This window comes from Zea mays, chromosome 6 (assembly GCF_902167145.1).
Source record: "Zea mays cultivar B73 chromosome 6, Zm-B73-REFERENCE-NAM-5.0, whole genome shotgun sequence".
In the NCBI taxonomy this organism is placed as follows: domain Eukaryota; kingdom Viridiplantae; phylum Streptophyta; class Magnoliopsida; order Poales; family Poaceae; genus Zea; species Zea mays.
This window is the reverse complement of record NC_050101.1, coordinates 116715684-116726022: the sequence shown is the minus strand read 5'-3', so window position 1 is coordinate 116726022 and position 10339 is coordinate 116715684. Positions and strand designations below refer to the sequence as shown.

The following is a 10339-nucleotide window of genomic DNA, read 5'->3' as shown; positions in this document are numbered from 1 at the left end:
TTCCATCTCCTTCTTGGCGTGATCTCCCGACATCACTTCGAGTTGTTAGACTCTAATGAAGCACCGGGCTCTGATACCAATTGAAAGTCGCCTAGAGGGGGTGGATAGGCGAAATCTGAAATTTATAACTTAAAAGACAAACTACAAGCTAGGGTTAGCGTTAGAATTAAAACCGAGTCTGAAAGAGAGGGCGAAAAACAAATCAACCAAGAAATAAAGCGGATGACATGGTGATTTGTTTTACCTAGGTTCGGTTCCTGAAAACCTACTCCCCGTTGAGGTGGTCACAAAGACCGGGTCTCTTTCAATCCTTTCCCTCTCTCAAATGGTCACATAGATCGAGTGAGCTTTCTCCTTAATCAATTGGGTCACTTAGACCCCACAAGAACCACCACACAATTGGTGTCTCTTGCTTTGATTACAAGTGCTTGAAGAACAAGAATGAGGAAGAAGAAAGCGATCCAAGAACAAGAGCTCAAAGAACACGAGCAAAACTCTCTCTCTAGTCACTAATTGTTTGGAGTGGATTTGAGACTTGGAGAGGCTTTGATTCTATTGAATTGTGTCTTGTATTGATTGCACTAGCTCTTGTATTGAATGAGATGTCTAAAAACCTTGGATAGTTGGAGTGGTGGTGGTTGGGGGTATTTATAGCCCTCAACCACCACATAGTCATTGGGGAGGCTGTCTGTCGATGGGTGCACCAGACACTGTCTGGTGCGCCAGCCACGTCACCCAACCGTTAGGGTTCTGACGGTTTCAATCGTTGGAGCGCTAACTTCATGTCGCATCGGACAGTCTGGTGCCGCACCGGACAGGTCCTGTTCACTGTCCAGTGCGCCTCTGATGCCTGCTCTGACTTCTGCGCGCACTGTTCACGCACTATTCACACTTTTGCATATGACCGTTGCGCTATTAGTCGTGGCTCCGCTTGGTGCACCAGACAGTTCGGTGGCACACCGGATAGTCCGGTGAATTATAGCGGAGCAGCGCTTGAGAAACCCGAAGGTGAAGAGTTCTGACTGTACGACCCCTGGTGCACCGGACACTGTCTGGTGACACACCGGACAGTCCGGTGCGCCAGACCAGAGTTCTCTTCGGTTTCTTTTGCTCCTTTCTTTTGAACCCTAACTTGATCTTTTTATTGGTTTGTGTTGAGCCTTTATGCACCTGTAGAATACATAATCTAGAGCAAACTAGTTAGTCCAATATTTGTGTTGGGCATTCAACCACCAAAATCATTTATAGGAAAAGGTTTGACCCTATTTCCCTTTCATTAGTTCATAAAGTTTTGATGGTCATCAAGTACCAAAGTTAATTTAGAGAAAATGGTTAAAGTCATTTCCCTTTCACTTATCCCAATATATCTGTTGCTTATCAGATCTTATTAATCATGCTTGTGACATCGGCATGCTAAAAGAAACTTTTCAAAACCGAAATTGTTGAAAAACTATTTAAGGTTTATAATGTTCCAAGAACAACCGAACAGTTTGACAACTTTATTTATTGAGAATAAATTATTGGATGAGGTTGATATCACTACCATCATTGATGACTTTGCATAAAAATGTTAGAAGAAACGTTTAAGATATTGTATGAATAATTGATATGTTTCAATACCATATCATATTAATTTTCAATGATAAAAATGTGTGAATATTAAGTAAAACATATTATATAGAAGAGGCTCTAATCTTTAAGTCTGTTCGAGGTCCTAAGTCTCTAAAATGTCAGCTTAGACTCTAGGTGTGGCTATGGTGGTTGACCTTGACGTGAGCGACTGTTGCTGTGAAAAAGTTGTTGTGAGTTGTATATTGAGAAAATTGAAAGTCATTTGGTTCAAACAGTTGTGAAACAATAGATTTCATATGATCTATTATAATATTGTTTATATGTAAATTAACCGTGGTGCAACATTTTTTGTGCTGATTGGCATAATTTTTATCATTATAATATTCCACACATATAAATAACTAGCAAGTAATTTAAAAATAACTAAATAACGTCCTCCCGAAGAGGGGGTCCCGCCTAGAGAAGCTGACAAGACTACTATGGAGGATAACAACTTGGAGGCCAAGATCTAGCTCTAGGATGGGTGGTGACCAGAGACCAGTGGTGGGAGGCCCAGCGGCCGAACCCTAGCTTTCCTCTCAGTTTTGTTTGGTCTTGTTTGATGTGTGGAGAGAACGATGGATGAGAAAGAAAAGAGAAGAAATACAAATAATGGTTCAATACCACTTAACTAATCGCAGGTGGGTAATTTCTTTGAGCTTGGTTCACTGCCACCGATGGAAAAGCATGGTCTACCTGCTTCATGAGTTGAACTATGGAAAAGCAGACATGATGGGAAAAAAGCAGTTGCGGTGAGAAAAATTGGGCCCGGGTGGGAATTATTTGGTTAATCTTTCTACTTTTTAAAGCAGAAGCATATTTTAAAAGCAGAAGCAAACACACCCTTAAATTACATGAGCTCCATCACGACACAAGCAATATCCGTAAAAAAACAACGCCTAAATCTAAATGAATATCATATGGTGCATCATATCGGATAACGTTAATTGACAAGAAAAGGCTATAGACCCAAATTCTCTACCCATGATTAGATAACTAGTTTTTTACCATTCCAAATTAGTATTAAATGTTTACCTTACAAGTGGTATCTAATTTACCTTTTTATACATAGTTTTGCTATGTATTTTGTTTTAAATACTTGACATACATACACTAGGACAATCATATGGTACGATTGCTTGGTACTGTGCGTTTGGAGCACACCTTGATGGTTTAAAATAATCAGGAGCATGTCATATAGCTCATTTAATTTTCTAACAGATGATTCAAGTGGTACTTATTATCAATTGGTATCGTTCAATTTGTATGTGCCAAAGCCCAAATTATTCGTGACTTGCTAGTAAGTATCGCCTAAGTAATGATCACACCCATGTGACATTTTTGTTTAAGGGGTATCTTGATCTTGTCCAAGTGCATGTCTCCTATAAGTATTCAAAACCTGATGCACACCTTTAGGGGAGGTCAATCTAAATATTGGCATCTTTGAGACTAACACTTTTGTCAAGCTTATGACATGTATAGTAGTCTCAATAAAGGAGAAGGGAATCCTCGGAGAAAAGCAATATGATTCTACTTCAAGAATCCAACGATGGGTATCGTATATATCGATTTAAAGTTCAATTGGTACCATGCATTTTACTATCAGGATCATTCAGTATCCTTTACATGCTTCCTCCATTCATTATATAGATTAAAACCACATTTAGTTCTTTTACCCCCCCCCCCCCCCCCCACCTCCCTCTTAAATATGCATAGGGTTGATTTTTAGTTGTTATTATTTTTTTATATTCATACATATAGGGGAAGGTTAGTCTATATAATGCAATAGTCAAATTCTCTGTGATTCTCTTCTTACCCAAAAGGAAAATTAAATTTTGAAAAAGGGGAGAGCATCTCAAGGGACTCTTTATTTTTGGCTATCTATTTGACTCTCTATTTATCTTTCCATGAAGATTACATTTTATTGTTGTGAGTCCTATTGACACGGCGAGAGGGAATGAGGTGTTGTGGGTTGGGGCCCGCTCGCGTAGTGACTCCATGGTGTCGGCGCCGGCTGGCCGAGGGTCGGCCTGCGGGGTCCATCTGCCAGCGGGCGGAGAAAGACGCGCGCGTGAGGGGAGCTAGATTGTGTGGCTTGAGATTATGGCGTGGGCCTCGCCATGGCAGTGACACAACGTCGCTTGCTGAGAGAAGGGGGCTGACTGCGCGGGCCTAGGTGTTGGCACCTGTTTTCGACGTGGGCTAGCAGTGCGTAGAGTGGAGATGGGCTGGATCTTAATGCCTTCGGCGCAGAAGGTGTTCTCTTTTTTTTCCTGTTTTCTAGTTTTCCTATTTCAAATCTCAATTCCAAATCCTAATTCAACTAAGTTCTAATTTCAAATTCAAATTTAGATGCCACAACACAAAAATAAAATTCAGCATGATGCATTACTTTGGATATTTCATTTAGTATTTAATTTAACAAAGAGAAACATGCTCCATTTATAAAACACATAATCACAATAACACTAATATTATTTTTTTGCATGACTCAAGTGTTTAGAATCCCATATTAGGGTTTACTGCGGCGTCGTTTGTGGGAGGAGGGGGATGGGATTCCTGGCGGCAGCAACAACGGGGGGAGAGGATGGCACTGGCGCTCTAGCAGTTGTTGTTACTCATCATTGTCAAAGCCGACGACTAAAATAAAAGGAAAAAAGGCTTTGGATGGTTAGATCGTTGCTTTGTTGTTGGATTTGTGCTCGACGACTTGGCCGAACGGCAATAGGAACGGTGACGGTGCCCCCCTCCTGGTATCCCCAATAGTTGGCTCGTTGACGGCCACTGGCTTGGAACTGCCCATGGGCGACGCTGGTGGGAGGCCCTGAGTGTTGGGGTGACCTGATGAGCCGACGCCGAGGGGGGAGGGGGTTGGGCGGACCTACCGAGTTGGCGGCGGGGGTTCAAGCTACACGGGTGGGGCGTGCGCGCGACAGCACGCCAAGGCGAGGGAGGAAGCGGATCTCCGCGCGGGGGCGGGGGTGACCTGTTGAGCCGGCGCCTGGGGTAAAGCTACACGTGCGCGGCTCCTGGAAGCTTCGTAGCACGGCACGAGAAGGCTATCTGAGAGGTCTTGTGTGGAACTGTTGATGTGTGATCAGATGACTGGAGGTTTTTGTGCCGATGAAAGGCCGTGTTTTGAACCGGCTTTAATATAAAGGAATACCGATTATTGAACCGACCAGACAGCATAATTTCACTATCGTCGGCCAGCCCTGCATGTATCCAACGACCGTATATATCCCAAGCTTGCAACTATGGACCGGAGGCGAGCCCGCGCCCATGTGCACGGTTGCACGCACACACGCACCACCACAGTGCATGCCACACACCCCGCCCGACCCTTTTGCAGGGTCGGCCCTGAGGCCATGCGAGTATGCGACAGAGGTGAGGACCGAGGGCCTAAAACTAATAGGGTCCAATATTTAGTATCTATCTATATTATTATATAATTCACCAGTTTAAATTTTACAAACTCATCCAACCAAATAACCCACACACCTATAATCTTCACTACATCCATCAAATAAATTGCATTCATACTTAACACATCATAAAAACCAACTTTTCTGATCGTTGAATAACTTCATCTCCCTTACCCACTTAAATTTAATGGACAATATTATTTGGATCATTTCTCAACCATCCTCTCTCCGCGTCCCCATTGACGTCAACCCCTCGCGCCGCCACCGTCGTCGTCCATCTCTTCCTAGGAACGTAACGTTAGTACGAGCTATATGCTAGTAGTAAAATAGTAGGGGTAGCCAATAAGCTGGTAGTGCTGGGCACATGGACACACGACGTACACAGACCGCACAACACGTGCCGCCCACTGCCCAACCATCATGCCCACACCGCCACACGAGTGCGATCTGTGCGATCACACCCTTCACACGATCGTCGTTCGCCATCTCGCCGATCCAGCCATCCAGGATTCCAGACATTGGGTAACACTGCGCCAGCGCCAGGCATGCACAGTCGAGCGATCAGGATTCAGGTTAATCTGTGATCGTCGTTCTTATTTTTAAATCTGTAAAGTGCTAATCTACACCGCTATATATTATCTAGCGTCTTATATATTTTAAAAATTAATTTCAATATACATTATTATTTATCTATAAAGTGGTATATTATAAAATTTTTATATAGTCTAGAGAGCAGCAGGATCTGTTCGTATGGGACCGGGACTGCCCTTTTGACGCGGAGCGGAACCCACACCACACCACGGCGGCTGCACGCGCGCGCCACCACCAGGCACCAGCCACCAGATCCCGGCGTCATAAAATTCCCCGCGCGGCCGTGCCTCCCACCAGCCACCTCTGCTCACTCAGCTTCCTTCCTTCCTACACACCACCAACCGAAGGCCGCGCGCGCCATCCAGCCATGGGCAACTGCCTGAACACGGCCGCCAAGCGGGGTCACCGCGGCATGCTTCTGCCGGAAGAGGAGGAGAGCCTCTCGGAGATGAGAAGGATAAGCCAGCTGCTGCGGGAGGAGGAGGAGGAGATGGTGGCCGTAGCTCCGGCGGAGGGCCTCAAGGTGAAGGTCGTGCTGACGCGCGGCGAGCTCGAGTGGCTCGTGGCGCAGCTCAAGGGCGGCGAGCGGCGCCTCGAGGACGCGATCCACCACATGCAGGCCGCCAACCACGCCAAGGGAGTCGGCGACGGCGGCTGGCGGCCGTGCCTCGAGAGCATCCTCGAGTGCCCGGAGACCCAGAGCTGATGAGCTGCTGAGGCCGGCCACGCTCGTTCTCTCCTTAAATACTAGTATAATTCAGATCTTGTCCGCGCGTGGTGCATGTAGTAGGTTCTTGCTCTCTCGTCGCTCGCTCGCTGCTTCGAATGGATATGGATCCATGGATCGGATCATCGGAATCATATTGGAGGGAGAGGCTTTTGCTCCGCTGTATGAATATCATTAGTAGCTCTTTTTGTAGATAGTGGTGAGAATGAGATGGCATCTAAAAAGCCATCTCTGTGTCTGCCTGCTGTAATCTCCTCTCACCAGGCCATGAATCTGGTTCTTCCTAAGCACCCCTGCGTGCCGGCTGTGTTCACTTTAGCTTGGAACCGCGAGCAACACATGAACGAAGATGAACTTTGGTGTGCTCGCTCCAGTCTGCCCTGCTGCTGTTAGGCCAGTATATCAGTAGGACATTAACGTGGATAATGTTTAGTCCTGAATACAAATAATTGATTTAGTACCTCTGCCATATTTGTATAGAGTCCACTCTTTAATTATTTTGATGTCCCCTGCATGATGATGGACAGGCGGTGCACCGTATCCAAGCGACGGCTGCGCCGGAGCTTGTCGTCCATAGCGGCACATGTAGGCACGTAGGACTACTTCCAGAGATCGAATTGACAGTCACCAAGCTTCTTCGATGAGTGACGCCAACGCGAGCACCTCCTGCTAGTGGTGTTTATATATTCGGGGTTTCCAAATTTCAAACATAGATTCATCCTTCGTGTTGGTTGACTCACAAGTTAGATCCATAGAAAAAATATATTACGGAGAATAAATGACACGTATGCCAACAAAAGAATTTAAGTTGAAAATATTATTCAAACAAAAGAAATTGCATGCAAGACTCTTTTTAATTACTACCTCCCTCCATCTAAAAATATAATTCAAGAATCTCAGTGATACTTAACTACTACTCGCATTGTGCAAGGGTAGCAGGTTGGTTTGGGAAGCTACTCTCAGTGATAGTAGATATTTTTCCTGTCATAGATGTAGATAAAAACACACATGTGGCATAGCGGTAGCTACTGCTTGCATTGGCCTGAAGGGGTACAGGTTTAAATTCCCTTGTGGCCATGTCTTTTTTAATTTTAGCTAATCGTGGGTTGTGTGGGGAATGAGAATGAGAATGATTATGGACTGTGCGGAGAGAAACAATAAGAATGGTAAAACAGGGAATTATATATTACCTTTACAACCTTTATATATATATATATATAATTTCTCCTCTATATCTTATTTCTCTCCAGCATTGTTCTCTCTATCTCTCGTCTTTTTTACGTTAAATACTTATATTAGAGATATATTTTGGTCTAGATTTGTTTTAACATACCTATGCATTATACATATTTTAATTCGCTCACTTTATTATTTAAATTATAAAAAACGGATAGAGAAGATAAGAGAGAAAAAGGGTATTCTCTGTATTTAAGAGGACGATTTAGAGGATATTAAAACTAAGGCTCTTTTTTTAGATATAGTTTAAATATAGAGTAGGCCACAGCTATGGTTTACGTTGGAGTCAGAGAGTGGTTTTGGTTAACATCGACTGCAGTTTACCGCCAGCCACCCTGCAAAAAGTAGATGTAGAGATAACATAAGGTGGAGGGAATTATACATCTCATGATGCATATGGTTAACGTCCGGGAAAGCTGGACGGATGAGAGAGAGAGAGAGAGAGAGAGAGAGAGAGAACGTGATGCTACGGTGCAGTGGTCTCGTCGCAGTGTGCGTTGCGCTTTGTCAACCGCGACAGTGACGCTTCTTCCCTCCCTGTCCTGCTGTCGCAGTCTCACAATCTCTATACATGTTTTTACTACGTGCGGCCTCTGACTAATAATCCTCACCACGTCGTCGCCTTCCCATGGCGAGGCGAGGCCACCAACCAAGCAAAACCACCACGCACGTCACCGTCGCCGTAGCCGCCGGCCGCGCGGTCGCCGCGCCGGTGGGTAGTGCAGTAACGCACGCATGCACCTTCTCTCCTTACACCGACGACGCCGGCTTTTCTTCTGCATCGCCTTCGGTTCTTCCATTTTGATACGGGGCAGTCAGGACTCAGGACTCATGCGGCGTGCGCGTGGACCAAGCACGTGACGGCAAGCGAATTTCTTACTCGATCCAACAGAATTTGGATGACCTCTACGCATGTCTGACATGTTTAATTGACTGCCCCGTGCGTTTCTTTCTCACATTCGTGTTCCTAGTTTGACATGGATATTTATTTGGGACATATTCTATGCACATGAATATTTATTGCATATGAACTAATAAAGTTTACAAAAAAATGATACATATTCTATACACCCTACTTCAATTATGTACAGAATTTCAAGTTAAAACCCGAAATAAGTAATAAAAAAGACAAAATTTCTAACAAATTTAAATTAGAAAATCGTCTAAAATTTCCTTTTTTATTACAGCTAAAGTATAACGAATTTTAAGTTGAAAATTTGTATATAATTAGAGTAGGGTCTAAAGAATATGTACGATTGTTTTCAAAAAAAATATAAACTTTGTTAGTTCATGTGCACCGCATGTGCATCAAATGTTCATGTGCACATATCAGTGCAAAAATAGTTCTGCTTGTTCAACTCGTTTCGGCTTTGATGTGTGCTCCAGTGGCATTGTAGTAGTGATAAGAAGAAAAGGATAATTGACTATGCCTTGAGCATATAGTTGAGTTTCGATGATTAATGACAACATAAGATTGTTGTGACTAACGTGTGTTTTATAGAAATAATGTACGTTAGGTCTTGATAATAGAGATTAATCGTGCTTATGTGATTTTCATGTCCCTATTGATAAAAAATTAATTGCCAATTTTTTAAGGATGTGAGGAGGTTAAGGATCAATTAATTCTAAGTGTCAATAAAGTTATTAGACACTTAGAGAAGCGATAGGACATTTTCTTTTCTTTTAGTCGTACTATAAAAGAGAGCATGGATGAGTAGATTAACGTAGGTAAATATAGTGGTGATGCACACTTGTGATAAGTAGTGCTAGAAAATCCATGAGAAGTTTGAAACAAAATCTAACTAAAAAATGATCAAAATAGGACACGGAATGCCCTACTATGAATAGTTAATGGGATAATACATTTTTTCGTTCTTTATTTAATAGGTGAAAGTAGACGTGTAAGGCGGTTACCCGCAAACTTCTAAGTAGGATATATTTTTTACGGATTAACGGTAAACCCACAAAAATTCAGCCTATTTGAGAGTTCATGGACAACCTCTCACCAGCTGGGCTCTCAACCAAACAGTACAATAGCAAAATAGATTTTGCTAATTCAATTCAGAATCACCTTCTACCTAGATTTTTTAGATTCATGTTACCTATAAAATCTATAATTTATAGTTATTTCAATTTAATAAAACAAATTTCAGTATATATTACCATGATTGTCAGCTCACAGTAATTTTCTTACGGTTCACAGTTAGAGAATCGGATTTTCAGAAATCTACGGCTGAACCAAACAAATCGTAAGTATGTGAATCCATCTTGGTGTACCATCATATCATATCATCACAAGACTGGGCCATCATGCATGCATCCCCAGAGAAGAGAAGTGCCCTACACTAAGGGGGTGTTTGGTTACACCCCGTTAAAATTTAGCCCATGTCCCATCGAATGTTTGAACTTTCGTTCCGGGTATTAAATGTAGTCGGATTATAAAACTAATTTGTCAGCCGAAGATTAAAAGACGAGACGAATCTAGTTCAGTTGGTTGGTGTTAGGATTTATGGGCTTGGCCCAATTAAGTTATTCAAATAAATCCCAGGAAAATCTCAAAAGCCCATATAAGTGGATGGCAAAGGGATAGGTGGAACCAATAGCACCATATTGCTAGCTCTTGTGGAGTAGAGCTAGCTTAAATATGGAAGCCACACTCACTCACCAAGTCATGGATGAGAGGAGAGAGTGTGGAGAGCCACACGCGCGCGCGCGCTCGCCTCGCCTCGCCTCGCCTGGCCTGGCCGGG

The 10339-nt window shown here is 43.3% G+C and overlaps 1 protein-coding gene across 1 annotated transcript; it reads left to right on the top strand.

The window, feature by feature from the left end:
- Nucleotides 1–5786: 5786 nt before the first annotated feature.
- On the top strand, nt 5787–6520 carry LOC100277977 (uncharacterized). The gene has a single exon (NM_001151406.2). The coding sequence runs from the start codon at nt 5995–5997 to the stop codon at nt 6331–6333; it is 339 nt and encodes a 112-aa protein (NP_001144878.2). The 5' UTR covers nt 5787–5994; the 3' UTR covers nt 6334–6520.
- Nucleotides 6521–10339: the final 3819 nt, after the last annotated feature.

What these genes read in the sequence shown, in the direction of transcription:
- LOC100277977 (NM_001151406.2), top strand. Translation starts at nt 5,995, where the DNA reads ATGGGCAACTGCCTGAACACGGCCGCCAAGCGGGGTCACCGCGGCATG.